The 19939-nt window shown below is 43.4% G+C and overlaps 2 protein-coding genes and 1 non-coding gene across 3 annotated transcripts; 2 read left to right on the forward strand and 1 right to left on the reverse strand.

The window, feature by feature from the left end:
* The first annotated feature begins 334 nt into the window (after positions 1–334).
* LOC149496764 (uncharacterized) lies at positions 335–2331 on the forward strand. The gene is made up of 2 exons (XM_089720646.1): positions 335–2109; positions 2191–2331. Exons 1-2 carry the CDS (start codon positions 1462–1464, stop codon positions 2308–2310), a joined length of 768 nt encoding a protein of 255 aa, XP_089576772.1. The 5' UTR covers positions 335–1461; the 3' UTR covers positions 2311–2331.
* A 336-nt stretch (positions 2332–2667) lies between these two features.
* Positions 2668–19652, forward strand: LOC149496765 (uncharacterized). The gene is made up of 3 exons (XM_089719914.1): positions 2668–3303; positions 3380–3874; positions 19269–19652. Exons 1-3 carry the CDS (start codon positions 2668–2670, stop codon positions 19650–19652), a joined length of 1515 nt encoding a protein of 504 aa, XP_089576040.1.
* On the reverse strand, positions 13112–13217 carry LOC149496766 (small nucleolar RNA R71). Its single transcript, XR_016320699.1, has one exon. It is a non-coding gene; the product is annotated as a small nucleolar RNA R71 (small nucleolar RNA).
* Positions 19653–19939: the final 287 nt, after the last annotated feature.

The raw sequence follows: 19939 nt of genomic DNA on the forward strand, positions 1-19939 counted from the left end.
ACGCCTCCGTGACCGGCATCTTTGCCCAGGTAAGCTCATTTCTCATTTATTTATTTGGGCCTTGGGCCAAAATGTGAATTTTTATTGGGCCTTTAGGCCAAATTGTGATTTTTTGGGCCTTAGGCCAAAGGGGAATTTTATTGGGCCTTAGGCCAGATGTGATTTTTTTTGGGCCTTAGGCCAAAATGTGATTTTTTGGGCCTTAGGCCAAACAATGAATTTTATTGGGCCTTAGGCCAAATGTGAATTTTATTGGGCCTTAGGCCAAATGTGAATTTTTTTTGGGCCTTAGGCCAAATTGTGATTTTTTGGGCCTTAGGCCAAAATTGTAATTTTTTGCTCATTATGTTTATCAGTATGCATGCTAGGAAAGCACTAAGATATTACCCTTAGTAAGGAACCGAGGAGTAACTCTTAGGTCATTTTACCTTTTAGGATTGCCGTATTAAGTTGGATGTCGGCGAGAGTTCAATAGCTGGAATTCCGCCCGAAATTCTTGATTACAGCCACCCGGTGGGTGCAATTATCCGCCCGTCTTATCTGGGTTATCTAAGACACCTTGACATGGCTCGGAACAATCACAAGGAATTATTGGGTGCTTTGGCCGAGAGGTGGTGGGACACTACCAACACCTTCCACTTTTCTTGGGGCGAGCTGACAATGACTCCTACGGATTTTTCTGTGATTTCCGGGATCCCTTTCGGAGTTCGACCGATTGAGCTGTATGATGATTGGAGGTCTGAGATCTCCTCTGACCGAATGTTGGAGTTGATTGGGCTGGACCTGCCCCGGATTGTCGAGCCTGGCACGGTTTCTCCCGCGTTGAGCATTTCTAGGCGCTGGTTATCCCTCCAGGCCCCTGACATCTATGCTAGATTTGGGCGGGGAGAGTTGACGGCTACTCAGGTAGCCAGATTTACCTTGCTGCTATTATTTGCTTCGACCTTCTGGTCCAACAGAAAAGAGAGATTTAACCCCTCTATCTTGAAGAGTTTGGAGAATCTGGCCCATTTAAAGGAGTATGACTGGGCTGGTGCTATTCTGAGCCGCACGTATGATGATATGTGTGCTCTGAGTCGAGGTCACTGCAAACTCAGCGGAACTTACTACTTCTGGGAGGTAATGTAAGGAACATTCTCCTTTTCCTACATCTGGATTTTTCTTTTTTCACTGACTCTTCTTTTTTTTTCTTTCTTCTTTTACACAGACTTGGGCATTCGAATACTTTCCTTACACTCGCCCCGAGCTGCTTCAGCCTGACCTTGAATTGGGGCTGGCACCTTTGGCTTGGAGATGGTACAAATCACGTCTTCACGCTGTTCGGCGCAAGAAATCGCTGAAGGAACTGAGAGCCTTCTTTGATACATGCTCTTTGGAACTGGTATGTGCTTTAATGATTTTAGATATGTTAAATAAAAATGATTTATTAACATAAAAATCTTGTAGGCTGAAGTGGGGCCAATGACTGCCCGTCTACAGAGCTGGATTCAGGCTGATTCTGGCTTCCAGCGGTCAGACACTTTGACTCAGCGGAGGGTGGTTCTGTCGCATCCATTCTTACGCCGATATTACTTGGGCGAAAGAGTGGACATCCAAATAAGAGGCTGCCGTTCTGTCCCTTATCCCCCTCCCACTGACATGCGAGCGGGCAAACAGATGGTGCTCACTGCTACTCATACCGAGGGCATTCCATACTTGGAATTCGTTATGGAGGGAGATTATGATGAATTCTGCCGCATTACTTTAATGCAGCCCATTGGATCTCGTCTTGATGATTTCCAAGGACCGGCTCCTTCTCAGCCGTTCGGCACTCGTTCTTCCCGAGCTTCGGGTCCTTCAACTAGGACTCCAAGGAGGAGGCCTGTGACTGATCCTACTTCTTCTACTCCGGTTGGGGGTTCTTCGCAGGCCGGGCCTAGCCGACCGGCAGGCCCTTCTAGGGCTCCTCGGGCCATTCTGGAGGCTACCGGGCCGCTTCATCCGGATCTGGTTAATCTCCGCCTACCCTACAGTATTTCCCACTTTGTACCCGACGGCCCTCCAGCTACTCGAGAAGTCTCCCTGGAGGGTGTGGATCGCCTGGCTCTTCCTTCCGAGGACATTACTGAGGTAAAACCTGATACATCTCTCACAAAAAGGATTTGTAAGAGCTTTGATATTGACTCGTGTCTTTCTCTGTATAACTTTCAGGTTCCTGTCGGGTTGGTTAATCAGATGATGGAGCTGATTCTTGGATTGCAGCAAGAAGTGGCTGTGGCCTGGACTCAGATGGCCTTTGATGATCAGAGGAGGAGGAGGCCCCGCCGCTGATAGCTTCTGCTCTACCTTTTTATTGCTGTACTGAACTTTTGTCTGTACCTGCACTTGATATGTACCTTGTACTGAACTTTTGTACCTGCACTTGATATGTATCTTGTACTGAGCTTTATCTGTACCTGCACTTGATCAGTACTAACAAAACTTGACAAAAAAAAAAAAAAACATGTATGCATGGTTTATTAGGTCTGAGAGGAAAAGAGAGAAAAAACAAAAAGGATTTTATTTCAGTTTCTCTCTCTCTTTTTTTTTTTTTTTTTTTTTTTTTTTTTTTTTGGTCTTTCATTATTTTTATTTATTTATCATTTTTCTTTTTAGAAAAGATAACATAAAACAAGAAAGAAAAGAACAATGAATCCCTTCTATAACCATAGCATGCACAGCTGGACTAGGAGTCTCTCCAAAGTTGAAAAGATCAATCTGGGGAGGTACGGTCTTTCTCCTGCCATTACTCTCAGAGGTGTGGTAATTGATTGGGATTTTTTGAGGGCCTGCATTAGATTTTGGGACCCCGAGGCCCACGTTTTCCGGTTCGGGGCCATGATGGAAGAGATGTGCCCTCTTTTTGAGGAGTTTTGTGCCATTGTGGGATGTGACCCTAATGCCCCTTTGGTCAGGCATGAGATAAAAGCTGGGTATATTAGATCGTTTGAGACCCTGTTTCGATTCAGCCGGCCCCAAGCTAGAGCTATGATCGTTAATGACCAGAAAGCGATCCTGCTGCCCCTGATTGATGAGTTCTCAGAGGCTCAACCAGATGACCCAAACCGGATGAGGCTGAGGATGCGGGCTTTAGTTTTCTGTTTGTTGGCTGGCTTCTTGTTTAACCGGGATCCAGGCTTCGGGGATCTGCGCCTTTGTCCCATGGTTTGGCAAATGGAAGACATGGGTTGCATCGGTGGTCTCGTACTGGCAGAGACTATTAGGAGCCTCGACAGGGCTGCTTTAGGGTTTGAGGAATGGACAGTCTCTCCCATCATTCTCCAGGTATTTCCCTTTACTACCTTTCCCATTTCCTTTTCCTTTTATTATTTCATTGTAATAGAAAGGATCCATTACTCAGGTATGGTTGAGGGACCATCTCCAAGTGGTTGCCGCTCCTACTCTTTTACCCTACAATCCTTCTCAGTATCGTACCCGGAGGATCTTAATCACACGCCCTTCTACTGATGCATGGACTTCATGGCTGATTGAGTTGGGCCCCGATGAGATATTGTGGTTCGTTCCTTGGTACAATGTTACCCGTTTCATCCAGGTCAGCTTTCGCCATTCTCGGGTTTATCTTCTGGGCCTCACCCATTGTACTTGGTACTGCGCTTTGCGCGTTTTAAGACAAATGGGGATAGATCAAACTGTTCCGGTTATAGATGACTTTTCAGCTGATTCGGCCATCACTCCAGGTGTTACCCGAGCTGTCCTTAGGGCTTGGGTAAGAGATCATCAAATGGTTAGGCCTTTGCCTAACCCTGCCAGTGTTCAGACTTCTCCTGAGTATCGGGCTTGGTTTATTACTACTGTCTGGCCAATTGAGAGACCAAGGAGGACTGCACTGCTGAGCGTACTCGAAGGTTGGGTTCAGGCTGATGCTGAGGATGAGGTTGGGACTGGTGAGGAGATTATGTTGGCTCCTCGGACCGGCGAGGCTGGGCAGATGGGAGACTCAGAGGATGCCGCCCCGCGGAGGCGACGGGATGCCTAGACTTCTATAGGCTTTTTAGACTTTCATCGTTGTTTGACCTTTATTTGGGATTTTGGATTCTTTCACTTTCTTGACTTTATTGCTTAAATTGAGAATGTTGTTTAGCTTTCCAAGCATTTTCCAACTTTATTTAAGCTCTAATTTTTGCCTAAGCCGCCCTCTCGGGTTTTCAGCTTAGCGAGCTACCCACTTTTGCCTAAGCTGCCCTTTCGGGTTTTCAGCTTAGCGGGCCCCGACTTTTGCCTAAGCTGCCCTTTCGAGTTTTCAACTTAGCGGGTTTTTTCTTATTTTCCTTTTCTCTTTTTTTTTTTGGCAAAGAAGCATGAAATTTGTGAAATGATGATTTTTTTTTACTAATGCTTAGACCGCACCCAATGAGGGTTGCCTACATATCTCCGATATATAATTTCTTTTTTCCAAAGAGAATCAGGCCTAATGTAGTTCATTTACATCATGCAATGATTACACATAATATCTTTTCAACTGATCTAAATTACATGGATTTGTAAATTCCAAACCATCTAAATCAGTCAAGACGACGGCTCCGCCGGATAATATCTTCTTCAACACATAGGGCCCAGCCCAATGAGGACGGAACTTCCCACGTGGGTCTATGATTGGCTGTCTAATTTCTTTCAGAACCAAACAACCTTCTTCGAGTTTCCGATTCTTAACCTTTTTATTAAAATGCCGCGCTATTCTCCTTTGATAAACTTGAGTCTGGTGGATTGCTCGCAATCGCTTTTCGTCCATACCCAAGAGTTGCATATGATAATTCTCGGCCCAATCTGCTTCGCTGATCTGGCTTTCTCGGATAATTCTTGCCGACTGAACTTCCAGCTCAATAGGCAGCACTGCTTCCATACCATACACTAAGGAATACGGGGTTGCCCCGGTGGGCGCTCTGATGGAGGTCCTGTATCCCCACAAGGCAAATGGTAACTGTTCGTGCCATGCCCTATGCTTCTGCACCGTCTTCTGCAAAATGACTTTTATGGCCTTGTTTGCAGCCTCAACAGCCCCGTTTGTTTGTGGACGGTAGGGAGAGGATTTATGATGCTGGATCTTCTTTCGCTTCAGCAGGTCTGAAAACTCGTTTTGAAAATGAGATCCATTATCAGTGATAATCTCGAATGGTGTTCCATACCGACAAAGGATGTTGGTACGAACGAACTGTGCTGCCTTCTTGGCATTCAAAACCGAATAGGAGGCTGCCTCGATCCACTTTGTGAAATAATCAACAGCAACCAGGATAAATTGGTGGCCATTAGAGGCCTTCGGATGGATCTTTCCAATTATGTCTATGCCCCAAGTTGCGAAAGGCCATGGCGAGGCTATGGGATTCAGATTGATCGGAGGCTGCCTTTGCAGTTTAGCGAAGATTTGACACTCGTGGCATTTCCGTGTGTGCCTCACACAATCTTCGTTCATAGTTGACCAGTAATAACCCAGGTTCATAATTTTCCGAGCCAGGGCCATCCCATGCATGTGTGGACCAGATTCCCCATTATGTAAGGAATCCATGATGGTTTGAGCCTCTTCTTCGTCTACGCACTTCAGGTGCAAGCCATTCCAACTTCTTTTGTACAGAATTCCCTCAGTAAGGAAATATCCAGATGCTAACTGTCTCAATGTCCGTTGATCAGTTTTAGTGGATCCCTCCGGATAGGCTTCACTCTGAAGATAATTCTGTATATCCCAGTACCAAGGCTTGTCATCCACCAAATTCATAACGTGTGCTGGCTGTTTCTGTAGCCGGACTGTCAGAGGTCGAATGACTTGGTCTCCCTCTACATTAACCATGGAGGCCAAAGTAGCTAGGGCATCGGCAAACTGATTCTTGGCTCGCGGCAGGTAGTGGAACGATAACTCTTCAAACTGTTGAGCCAATTCGTCCAAATGTTGTAGGTAAGGAACCAAACGTTCTTCTTTAATCTTCCATTTCCTTAGGGCTTGGGAGACTATTAGGTTGGAATCTCCGAAAACCCTGAGGAATTTTATTCCCTTTTCAAGGGCCGCTTCTAACCCCTTGATGCAAGCTTCATATTCGGCTTCGTTGTTGGTGCAAGCGAAATCTAGTTTAACTGCAATTGGGATGTATTCTCCACAAGGAGTTTTGAATACAACTCCAATCCCATTTCCATGATAGTTCGAAGCTCCATCGAAGTACATCTCCCAGGCTTCGCTTTCCAAGCTTAACAAGTCCTCATCGGGAAATTCCACCTCCGGCATTTGGTCTTCGATCGGTAATTCCGCTAATTGATCAGCTAAAGCTCCGCCCTTCACTGCCTTTCTTTGTACAAATTTCAGGTCATAGGCTGCGAGCACTGACACCCACTTAGCCATCTTACAGTCTAGAACCGGCCTCTCCATAAGGAATTTCAAGGGGTTCGATTCAGAAATAACATGCGTAGTGTAAGATGAGAGGTAATGCTGCAGCTTTGTACATGCCCAGACCAGAGCCAAACACAGCTTCTCTATTTTATTATATTTCAATTCGTATTCTAGCATCCTCTTGCTGAGGTAATACACGGCATTTTCTACCCTTGTATCTTCTGCTTGCTGAGCTAACATTGCACCCATAGCTTCCTCTGTCACTGATAGGTACAATAGCAAAGGCTTTCCTAGCCTTGGTGGTTATAAAACAGGTGGGGATAGCAGGTATTGCTTGACTTGATCAAAAGCTTTCTGACAATCCTCGTTCCATTTGACCGCTACTCCTTTCCTGAGTAGTTTGAAAATAGGACCACAAGTATCAGCCAACTGATTGATGAACCGACTGATGTATTGTAGCCTACCCAGAAAACCTCGTACTTCCTTCTCGGTCCGTGGTGCTGGCATTCCTAAAATGGCCTTGGCTTTCGACGGATCAATTTCTATGCCCTTGTGACTGACCAAATGCCCCAGAAACACTCCAGATGTAGCTCCAAAGAGGCACTTTGCTGGATTGAGCTTTAGGTTGTACTTTCGAAGTCTAAAGAAGAACTTCTCAAGTGCTGTTGTATGTTCTTCAGTTGTTTTTGATTTAACCACCATATCATCCACATACACTTCTACCTCTTTGTGAATCATATCGTGGAAGATGGTCGTTGCCATTCTTTGGTAAGTTGCCCCGGCATTTTTGAGCCCAAAAGGCATAACCCTGTAACAGTAAGTTCCCCATTCTGTGATGAATGCCGTCTTCTCTTTGTCTGGCGGATGCATCATTATTTGGTTATATCCAACTGCGAGATCAGTCAAGGAGACCATCTCATGTCCAGCCATTCGGTCCACCAATAGATCGATATGTGGCAGGGGAAAATCGTCCTTCGGACATGCTTTGTTCAAGTCCCGGTAATCCACACACATTCGCACCTTTCCATCCTTCTTAGGAACTGGCACTATGTTTGCTAACCAAGTCGGGTAGGCAATGGGTTCTATGAACTTGTTTTCCAATTGCTTAGCTACTTCCTCCTTGATCTTTAAGGACCACTCCGTCTTTAGCCTCCTTAGCTTTTGCTTCACTGGCTTAGCCTCTGGATATACTGGAATTTTGTGCACCACTATTGCTGGGTCAATTCCCGTGATGTCACTTGCCCTCCACATAAAACAATCAGCAAATTTCTTCAAACATTCACTGACCTGTTCCCTGTTCATGCAATCAGATGCAATGTATGTGTGTTCATTTTCTTCTTTGCCGATTATTATTTTTACTTTTTCATTTTTTACTTCATTTATCTGATTATTTTTGCTTGGAAATGCTTGGAAAAATAAACACACGGGGTAATCAAGAATTTGCAGGCCTTTATTACATATGACGGAATCGTCTTCAAAGGTTACATCAAATTTGACATCTGGATCTTCTAGATCCGACACTGACGACTCAGAAGTGGAACTGGTTCTTGACTCGGTTTCCGACTCAGACTCAGACTCAATACAGGACTTGACTATGGACTCTGGTGCTAGGTTTGACTCGGGAAGGGGTTTATCAGCGGTGCGCTCCTCCTTGACGTACCAATTGGTGAGAGGCCCTTCGTTCGGCTTGATCAGGTTGTGCAGGTCTTGATTCCCATCATTTCCTGTAATGACCGCAACCTCATCAAAGAGACTAGGCTGCATGAAGTCTTCCACTTCTAGTTCAGTTACCGTTTCGGGCTCTTCAGATAAACCTTTTAGGTCCAGGATACGGATGTCATTCATTTCTAGGAACAGTTCGAAAGGATCGATCAGTTCCTGGTCAGCCATAAAAGCATTTACCCCGTGATTTGGTAAGGGATTGGTGCTAATGTTGGGCTTACTTCTTGGGATGATTGAACCGTCGTCTACCAGGTCTTGGATGCGGTTCTTAAGCGTCCAGCACGCTTCAGTGTTGTGCCCGTTACCCTGATGGTATTCACAGTATTCATCTGCTTTGTAATTCCTTGGTAAAGGATTTGGTGGGGGCCTTGCTTCCAAAGGCTTGATGTAATTTGCTTTGACAGCTTCTCGGAAAACCAAAAGGATTGGCATCCCGAGATCAGTGTATGTTCTTCTTGACTGGCTGCCATTTCTCATGTTTCCCACATGTAAAGGATTCGTGTGGGTGACGCTTGCCACTTCATGGACTTTGCTAGATTGGCTATGTTTTTTATATTTTGAGGTCCCCGAGTCTTCTTTCAGTTGCCCCATCTGAAGTAAATCCTCTACCTTCGTAGCAGCGGCAATGAGCGACTGGAATGTTGGTAGGTACTGGGCTTGTAATTGTGGTTGGTAAACAGGCGGTAGGCTCTTGATTATTATGTTCACCTGTTCTTGCTCAGAAGGCCGGTTGATCATTTGGGCCATCTTGGCCCTTTTCCTCGTAAGGAACGAGGGAAAGGGTTCATTGTTTTTCTGTTTGGTGGTTTCCAGTTTTTCTCTCGTTTTCTGAGCTTCCGACTCAGAAGTAGTTTTGGAAGGCACATCATCCAGGTTAGAGGCGGGGTTTGTCGGTTCAACAGCAGGTCCCTGATTGGAGGTAGCCGGTCCACTCCCTTCAGCGGAAACCCCATTTCCATTACCATTACCATTACCCAATTCAGCTATCAGGGCAGCCCTTTGAGCGGCCAATGCCTCATTCATTCTGGCCTCCATTCTAGCCTCCAGTTGTTCAATGAGGTTTTGGATGTCAGACAGTGATGCCATTGGTGAAGGTAAAATTGCAGGAGTCGTAGGTGTAACCGGTGTAGCTGGTGAAGCTGGTGAAGTTGGTGATAGCACTGTAGGTGTGATTGGCACTTGAGTAGGCACTCGGATTGTGGGCACCTGTAAGGATAAGGGTAGTTGGATTAGGTATAGTGTTTGGTGTATCATGGGAGTGATATGAGGTAGATTGACTCTTTGTCCAACTGTGCATGATTGAAGATAAAAGGTGTTTTCTGCTCTCTTTGTGTTTACCCAAATGTTTATGATATGCCATGAATGCGCACAACAACACACCATAATCTGTTTATGATATGATTTTCATCATTGGGTGCATACAGTCCTAAAGGATAGGTTCTATAGGCTATGACACAAATAGAGAATAGGCTTATAAAGGGACCCTTGAGCCTTGAGCATGGATATACCTAACCACATGTGAAACAAAGAGTTTCGCGTGGGTCCAACGGTACGCATGCCCATAGGCCATCCCCAAAAGGATTAGGGATGGTTTGCGGCAACAGGGAGGACGCTTTGGCTGTCCGTCGACATAATCAAGGAGACCTGCCGATCAGCGCTACTTGCTATCCAGACTCAGAAGTTTGAACAGAGAGAGAAGAAATTCATTTGAAATTCATTTTTTATGCAATGGAGAAAAGGATTCTCAATTCGTGCAAATAAATCAACAAATTAAAATGTCTTAATCAATTTGTACAACTTGAGTTTAAATTCCTCATCTCGTATTCTTAAAGAAAGAATACTTGATTTGTGCTAAGGTACCCTGCAAAACAAAGTATTGTAAAATAATGCCCTAAAGAAGGACAGGTTAGTTTACACAACAATAGTAGTCCACTTTATGCAAAATGATTGCATTACTCTCCCCAGTGAAGTCGCCAAACTGTGAACCCCTCCCCAAAATATCATGGGCATGTGAATGCATGTGACTAAAGGAAGAAATGCACGTGAATGTATGAGTCGCCACCTCGTTTAATTGTTTTAGGGTAAACTAGGAAAAACCCTAAGTGACTCCAATTTTAATTAACCTAGTTACTAGATTAATTAGCCCAATGTCTAAGGCATGGTCTTCGAACCCGAGGTGGATCCCGAGACTATGTCATGCTGATGAAACTAGGTTATGTGATTCGACTTGCCGCCCGGGGTTAGATCCCGAACGTGCCTACGTACTTCCGTTTGAATGGAAGATCAAAGTCAACGTAGTTCGATAGGCCTCTTTTAGAGGGCTTTGAATGGGATGCTTTATGCATGAGTGTGTGTATGCTTTGTGCATTTTGTTCAGGCATTGTGCCAAAGAATTGATTGTTTTAGGCATTTTGCCAAAAAGTTTTGATTGGACTTATTTGTGTGCCAGAAAAATGTTGATTGGACTTATTTGTTTGCCCAAAAAAATGAATTAAGGCTTTTAGCCAAAACATTTTGTGATTTAGGCAATTTAATTGCCGAAAAAAATTGATTTTAAAGGCTTTTAGCCAAAATGTGTTGATTTGAAAGCTTTTAGCAAAAAGTGCCGATTTAGGCAAGATGTTGCCAAAATTGATTGATGATTTATTTAGGCGACTGTCGCCAAAATTGAATGATTTAAAGCTTTAAAGCCAAAAAGATTGATTTAGTTTTAAGGCATTTTGCCAAAACTTTGATTTAAGCGTTTTATTGCTAAAAAATAACTGATCTTACTTATTGGCAATTTGTTTACCAAAAGTAATTAATCAAACTGCAATGTAGGCAATTTAATGCCAAAAGAACGTGAATAATTTAGGCTACTTAGTCACAATTATTGATGAACTGGACTTAAGCCGAAAATTGTTCGAAATAAAGGCAATCATACCATAGCCATTAATAGACTAGATATTTTAAGCCAATATTGTCGGATTTAGGCTTTAATACCACGATTATTAATTAACCGGGCATTTAGCTTAATCATACTTTAATTGAGGCAATTTACTTGCCTATATGATGACATGAATGCATTTATGCAGTTGTAGAATTAAAAGGAGTAGAAGAGAAGCATGCATGAAGTGCTAAAATTAAATAGGCAGAGTTTTGTTTACGTACCTGATTTAATCGTCGACCGCTTCTTAACTCCAGGTTAAGCTCCTCGTTAAGGGAATTAATTTTAATTTAATTTTAAGTGACCAAATATCACAACAATAAAATGAAATTAAAATTAAAAAATGCAAGAAAGCAGTAAAGAATCGCAAAGAGCGTAGGGAGAAGGAGCGTCCGTCAACACAGACTGAGTGAGGAAAAAAGGAGGCCCGAGGCCTGTATTTATAGGCGCAAAACGGACTGTTTCCGGTGGCTGGGTCGCCGGATGGACCGCCGGCTCGGCGGCCGGGCCGCCAAGTCTCGGCGGCCGGGCCGCCGGATCGGCGGCCCTCCCGGCGGCCGGGCCGCCGGGTCTCGGCGGCCGGGCCGCCGGCTGGGCCGCCGGATCGGCGGCCCTCCCGGCGGCCGGGCCGCCGGGTCTCAGCGGTCGGGCCGCCGGGTCTCGGCGGCCCGCCCGGCGGCCGGGCCGCCGGTTCGTCGGCGGCCTGCCCGGCGGCTGGGCCGCCGGGATGGGCCGCCGGCTCGGCGGCCTTCCCGCAGCCAAGCGCCGGTCTTTCGGCGGCTGGGCCGCCGGGTCGGCGGCCTTCCCGGCGGCTCAGCCGCCGGGATGGGCCGCCGGCTCGGTGGCTGGCTCCGGTGGCTGAGCCACCGGGGCAGGCAGGTTTATTCCGGGGGCTTTTCCGGGAGTTCCGGACCTCCAAAAAATATTCCGAGACCAGTTCCGAGATCCTCGTTATTTTCCGGACGTTTCAAGTACCATATTGGCATATTTCCGATGAACTTTCCGAAAGGCCTCCGGTCCGGCCGGACTGTTCGCAGTCCGGAAGAAAACAGGCTTTTGAGCCTCAAAATTTGAGTGTTCACAGTAATTAAACTGGATTAGAATAGCTAACAATACATCGGGAGAGCTTGTTAGTAACTTTAGGGTTGTTTCTCCTACTTGAACAATTAAAGTTGATTAATGAACTAATAAGATAAGCTGGATAGAATTAAGTGAAATCAATTTCCCTAGTAGTTGAACTCTCTGATTTCTTTTCACCTGAATTTTGTATTTGATCTCTTCTGTTTTTACTTTAAATTTTATTTACCTTATAGCAAATCTCTCTTATCATTGTCTAAATAATAATAGGTTAACATAATTTTGGTGATTGATAAACAATCCCTGTGGATACGATACTCTCTTACTCTATATTACTTGTTGCGATTTCGTACACTTGCGAAAAATAGCTGTCAAGTTTTTAGCGCCGTTGCCGGGGATTGGCGTATCAATATCAATACGAATTACCCTATTGTTAATTTAGACACTCTTTTATTTAATATTCTTTTAAGAACTGTTCCAGGTGTTTTATGCAAAGGAGATCAAGGAAGACTGAACCTCTAATCTTTGATCCAGAAATTGAAAGAACTCTTTGAAGGCTCAACGCTGCAAGAAAAACACAAGAAATAAAACTCGAGCAACAAGTAGACATGGCCAACGAAAACAAAAACGAGAACAAAAACATAGTCGGGCCACCACTTCAACATCCGGTCCGTACCTTAAGGGATTACACAACACCTAATCTGAATGGGACAACCTCAAGTATTACTAGACCTAGGGTAGAAGCTAATAACTTTGAGATTAAACCCGCAATTATCCAAATGCTTTCTACCTCGATCCAATATGGGGGTTTGCCTAGTGAAGATCCTAATGCTCATATCACAAATTTTCTGGAAATTTGTGACACATTCAAACAAAATGGTGTTTCTGAAGATGCAATCAAATTAAGACTTTTCCCATTCACTCTTAGGGATAAAGCTAGATCATGGTTACAATCGTGTCCCGCTGGAAGTTTCACCACATGGGATGAATTAGCTTAAAAATTCCTAGCTAAATTCTTTCCATCCTCAAAAACCACTAAGTTGCGCAATGAGATAATGACATTTGCTCATCATGATCAAGAGAGCTTGTATGAAGCTTGGGAAAGATTCAAGGACTTGTTAAGAAAGTGCCCACATCACAGTTTGCCCAAGTGGTTACAGGTACAAACTTTCTATAATGCATTATCTCATAACATCAAAATTACTCTAGACGCAGCTGCAGGTGGATCCTTTGAAAAGAAAGGAATTGATGAAGCATATGAGTTGATAGAGGAGATGGCAAGCAATAGCCACTACCAAAATAATACCGAAAGAAGACGAACCGCAGGAGTCTATGAAATAGACACCATTACAGCACTTAATGCCAAGGTAGATAACATGGTAAGGAAATTGGACATGTTAACTACTAATCCTGTGAATGCTGTTATGCAAATTTGTGATAGATGCAATGGACAACATGGAATTGGGGAATGCATCATGGACTCCTTAAATCCACAAACTTTGGAGCAAGTGAACTATGTGATGAATCAAGGAAGAAAGAATTACCCTTATCCAAATTCATATGATAACAGGTTAAGGAATCATCCTAATCTATCCTATGGTAATCCTAACAATGCCTTGAATGCACCACCAGGGTTCCACCCTCCAGAAAAGAGATCTCATGATGATCTCCTCACTGCTCTTTCCAAATCACACATGGAGTTCATGAATGAAACTAGAGAGAACCATAAAATCCAGCAGGCTGCAATAAGAAATTTGGAGATTCAACTAGGGCAATCTGCAAACATGATGGCATCTCGACCTCAAGGTACGTTACTTAGCAATACTGAAAAGAATCCAAAAGAACAAGTGCAGGCTATCACCTTGAGAAGTGGCAAGCAATTAGATGAACCACCAAGGAAAGAAAAAGAAGAAAAAGAACAGCCAAAGGTGCCTACCATTGACTTAGAAGAACAGGAAAAGATAAAACCCTATGTTCCCCCTGTTCCCTTTCCACAAAGATTAAAGAAAGCACAAGATGACAAGAGCTTCCTCAAGTTTCTGGATGTGTTTAAGAAGCTTCAAATCAATATTCCTTTTGCTGAAGCTCTTGCTCAAATGCCTAGCTATGCTAAATTCCTAAAAGATATCTTGAGCAAGAAACGAAAAATTGATGATCAAGGAACGGTAATGTTAACCGAGGAGTGCAGTGCAATTATCCAAAACAAATTGCCTCCAAAGTTAAAAGATCCAGGAAGTTTTTCTATCCCTTGTAACATTGGTAATCTTGACTTTGAAAAGGCTTTGGCAGATTTAGGTGCTAGCATTAATCTTATGTCCTATGAAGTGTTTAAGATGCTAGGTATGGGAGAGCTCAAACCAACAAGGATGTCTTTACAATTAGCAGATCGTTCAATTAAATATCTTAGAGGGATTGTAGAAGACGTGCTTGTAAAGGTAGGTACATTCATCTTTCCTGTTGATTTTGTTATTCTTGACATTGATGAAGATAGGGAAGGATCTCTGATCCTTGGAAGACCTTTTCTTGCAACTGCAAGAGCATTGATTGATGTCTATGAAGGTAAGTTGACTCTAAGAGTTGGACAGGAAGAGATTGTCTTTGATGTACTTAAGTCTTGTAAACTTCCTATGGACTATGGAGATTGTTTTCGAATTGATGTTGTTGATGAATGTGTGGAAAATACTTTGCATGTCGAAAGTAACATTAATGAACCAAGCATCCTGAATGAAAAAGAAAAGGAACCACCTAAGCATGAACTGAAACAACTTCCACCTCATTTAAAACATGCATTCTTAGGTGAGAACCATTCTTTTCCTGTTATTATTTCTTCTCACTTAACGCTTGATCAAGAGGAAAGGTTGTTGCAGGTTCTACGAAGGCACAAGAAAGCATTAGGGTGGTCTATCTCGGATCTACAAGGAATAAGCCCAAGTGTGTGCATGCACAAAATCTTGATGGAAGAAGACTACAAACCTTCGATCGAGCACCAAAGGCGATTGAATCCAAACATGAAGGAGGTAGTCAAGGCTGAAATCATCAAACTCTTGGATGCCGATATCATTTATCCAATTTCAGACAGTAATTGGGTAAGTCCTGTCCAAGTTGTTCCAAAGAAAGGAGGTATGACTGTTATTTCTAATGAAAACAATGAACTAATCCCCACAAGAACAGTCACAGGTTGGCGCGTGTGCATAGATTACAGAAAACTAAATAAAGCAACACGCAAGGACCATTTTCCCCTTCCCTTTATTGATCAAATGCTTGAAAGACTTGCAGGTTATCCGTTTTATTGTTTCTTAGATGGCTATTCAGGGTACTTCCAAATACCTATAGCTCCTGAAGACCAAGAGAAAACTACTTTCACATGTCCTTATGGCACTTTTGCCTATAGGAGAATGCCTTTTGGGCTATGTAATGCCCCTGCAACCTTCCAAAGGTGCATGATGTCCATCTTTTCTGATATGGTGGAAAATTTTATTGAAATATTCATGGATGACTTTTCTGTGTTTGGTTCTTCTTTCGATGCATGCCTTCATAATTTATCTTTAGTAATGCAACGATGTGAAGATACTAACCTTGTGTTAAATTGGGAAAAATGTCACGTCATGGTTAGTGAAGGTATTGTCCTAGGGCATAAAATCTCTCAAAAAGGGATTGAAGTCGATAAGGCCAAAATTGAGGTAATTGAAAAACTAACTCCTCCTAACACAGTGAAAGGCATAAGAAGCTTTCTTGGGCATGCAGGGTTTTACAGGAGATTCATAAAAGACTTATCTAAAATCACTAAACCTCTTTGCAATTTATTAGTTAAAGATGTTCCTTTTAATTTTGACAAAGAGTGTTTAGATGCTTTCAACAGGTTGAAGAAGGAGTTAATCTCAGCCCCGATCATCACTACACCTGATTGGACTTTAACCTTTGAACTCATGTGTGATGCTAGTGATCATGCTGTAGGAGCTGTTCTTGGACAAAGAAAAGACAAGAAGTTGCATGTTATTTATTATGCAAGTCGCACATTGAATGATGCGCAATTAAATTATGCAACTACGGAAAAAGAATTGTTGGCTATTGTTTTTGCTTTTGACAAATTCAGGGCATATCTAATTGGAGCTAAAACAATAGTCTACACAGATCACTCAGCCATCTAATACTTGTTGGAAAAGAAAGATGCAAAACCGAGACTCATTCGTTGGGTACTACTATTACAAGAATTTGACCTTGAAATTTGCGACAAAAAGGGGACCGAGAACCTCGTCGCTGACCATCTTTCCAGGCTTGAATTGGGGGAAGAAGATACGAGCGAGCTACAAATCAATGAAAGCTTTCCCCATGAGCAACTTCTTCTAGTGGCAAATGCTCAAACCCCCTCGTACGCTGACATAGTTAATTATCTTGTTTGCGAAATTCCTCCTCCCAATTTTTCTTACCAACGAAGGAAAAAGTTTTTTCATGACATCAAATTCTACTATTGGGATGAGCCCTTTTTGTTCAAGTATTGCAGTGATCAGCTATTTCGGAGATGTATACCGGAAATTGAAATGGAAAGTGTCCTTAAGTTCTGCCATTCGATGGAATGTGGAGGTCACTTTGGAGCAAACAAGACAGCTGCGCGTATATTGGAAAGTGGTTTGTATTGGCCTAATATTTTTAAAGATGCTTATAACTATGTTCGTCTTTGTGATCGTTGTCAAAGGTTAGGTAACATTTCGAAAAGACATGAAATGCCCTTAAACAGCATCCTTGAAATCGAAATCTTCGATGTATGGGGTCTGGACTTCATGGGACCTTTTCCACCATCATATTCAAATCAATACATTCTAGTGGCGGTGGACTATGTGTCAAAGTGGGCAGAAGTTGTTGCTCTTCCGAATAATGATGCCAAAAGTGTGATGCACTTCATCAAGAAAAATATTTTTACAAGGCATGGCACTCCTAGAGCGATAATCACGGACGGAGGTAAGCATTTTTGCAATAGATATTTAGATTCCCTTCTTGCAAAATATGGTGTCACTCATCGTGTAGGTACTCCATATCATCCTCAAACAAGTGGACAAGTAGAGGTCACTAACAGAGAAATTAAAAAGATCCTCGAAACCACTGTTGGACAATCAAGGAAGGATTGGTCCAAAAAGCTAGACGATGCTCTATGGGCCTACAGAACGGCGTTCAAGACGCCTATAGGTATGTCACCATATCGCATGGTGTATGGTAAGGCTTGTCATCTTCCTGTAGAGTTAGAACATAAGGCATTTTGGGCCATTCAATTTCTTAACTTTAATGCCAAGGAAGTTGGACAAAAGCGATTGCTACAGCTAAACATGATGGATGAAATGCGCCTCCATGCTTATGAAAGTGCCAAAATATACAAAGATCGCACCAAACAATGGCACGATAAGCGCATTATCATGAGGGATCTAAAGGTAGGCCAGCAGGTGTTGCTCTATAACTCTAGGCTCCGGTTATTCCCTGGTAAGTTGCGCTCTAGATGGTCCAGACCATTCACGATCAAGGAAATTTTTCCTCATGGGCTAATTGTAATAGTGGATGGTCAGTCAAATCGGAGTTTTAAGGTAAATGCTCAACATTTGAGAAATTATCACAGTGAAAACTTTGAGCCTATCAAGAGCACAATTGGTCTTGTTTAGCCTAAACTGGGCTAAGTGCGTCGAACTTAACGACGTTAAACAAAAGTGCTTGTGGGAGACAACCCATACAATTTTCTTGTTAAATTTTTCCATTTATTTGTTTTATTTTCTGTTTTATTTGCAAAATTCCCAAAATTTTCTCCATAATTGTTCTTTTGTTTTCAGTTAGAGTTTTTTATAGGAAAAAGTGAAAATCCAGAAGCGAGCACGCCCTGGCCGTGCCCCCCAGCACGCCCGTGCCATGGGGTGAGGATCCAGCACACCCAGACGTGTCCCCCAGCACGCCCGTGCGTTTTTTTCAAGAGTAGTGACACTTGAGAGTCAGAGAAGAGCACGCCCTAGTCGTGCCTTTCTGCACGCCTGTGCCATGAAAAAGGAAAAAATCACTTGAAGGTCAGAGAAGAGCATGCCCAAGCCGTAGAAAAAAGGGGAAAGGTCACTTGAGAGGCAGGGACAAGCACGCCCAAGGCGTGCAATATAGGACGCCCGTGCTGTCCACAGGCACTCCTCAATCTGAGAGGCAGAGAAGAGCATGCCCAAGCCGTGCTCAGTAGCACGCCCGTGCTACCTGCACGACAATTTTTCAGCCCAAAAGTCAGAGAGAAGCACGCTCAAGGCGTGCTTGTCAGCACGCCCGTGCAAGGTACGCTTCTTCTTTTGTTTTGCAGGTAAGAGGAAAGCACGCCCAGGCCGTGCTTAACAGCACGGCCGTGCCACGATCAGACCCACTCATTTATTGGTGCCCCTATTTAAAGAGCACGCCTTCAACTCCCCTCTTTTCCATCTCGCACGCCCTAGCCGTCACCTCTTCTCTCTCAATTTTTCTCTTTTCTTCTCCCTTTTCTCTCAAATCAAACACTCTCCACCCAAAATCTTCATATAATGAACTCCAACAATGCCTCCTAGATACAAACGCAGCAGACCCGCATCCTCCGTTGCTACTCGGAAGCGTTCAACTACGCGATCCTCCACGGCTCCTCAACCTCCTTCACCACCCGCACTTCCATTCGAGTTTGCTTCATCCGAGCAACAAGAAAGGTACACACAACTATCTCTTCAGCCTATTTTACCGAATAGATTTATTGATGAGGCTGCTTTAGCACAAGTGGGTCTTAGAGATATTGTGTTAGAACCACTTAAGCGAATAGGGTGGGGGGAATTTCTTAATATGAAGGACTTGGTATATGCACCATTAACTCTAGAATTTCTAAGTTCTTATTCCTCTTTTATCCGGTTTTTACCTACATCTCCCCCAAGCAGAATTCGCTTTAGGCTTCTTAGTCAAGATTTTGAACTGTCTGTGAATGAGATTGGCCAAATTTTTGGATTTCCCACAGAAAATAGTCAAATACAAGTGCCTAGTGATTTTAATGCATATACTACATGGCAAGAATTCACGGGAGAAGTAAATTATAATCCTATATATTCGAAGGCATCCAAATTAAAAAAACCTTCCTTGCGATACATTCACAAATTTTTGTCAAATACTATTTTTGGAAGAAGTGAGAGTGACGGGGTGTTAAGTTTGAATGAACTATATTTTCTATAGGCTATTGCAAATGGAGTTTTGTTGAATGTTGGATATTGGCTCTGCCAAAAATTTGCGAGGGTGGCTAGAGCCGACAAAGGGGCTATAATGGTGGGGTGTTTTGTGACCCGCATTGCTAGATATTTACAGGTTTGGCAACCACCTAGATCAGTACAGGAGAGTGTTGGAGGTGGAAAGGGCACCCGACTAGATTTGGATGTTATGATCCACATGAAATTAGTTGAAAAAGTCGGAGATACATATCGAGTAGTGGGTGCTCCAGAGGTCAATCCTGATGATGCAGGAGCCGAGGCAGCAGGTGGTGCTAACATGGAGGAGGATAGCCCTCCCCCTTTTACCTCCTCTTTTGGTGCAGGTACATCCGGCGCTGGTCCATCATTCTAAGGCACATCCAACATGTCAAATGATGAAGTCCTTGCGAGGATGATGTCTCGAATGGACCTTTTTGACACGCGCCTTAACGGGATGGAAACGATGGTCGCAGACCGTTTCCAGTCCATTGAAATTATGAACGACAGTCTTGATTCTAGGATGGATACCATGCAAGGCCAACTCCAGACCATTCTCCAGCTTCTGCAGCCACCCCCACCACCGAAGAACTGATGGATTTCTCACTTATCTTTTTGTTTTGTTTATGTTTATTTTTGTTTTAATACATTAACTTGGTTGTT

Source organism: Jatropha curcas, chromosome 4, assembly GCF_041381405.1.
Source record: "Jatropha curcas cultivar XTBG-Jc1 chromosome 4, XTBG_Jcur_1.0, whole genome shotgun sequence".
Taxonomy (NCBI): domain Eukaryota; kingdom Viridiplantae; phylum Streptophyta; class Magnoliopsida; order Malpighiales; family Euphorbiaceae; genus Jatropha; species Jatropha curcas.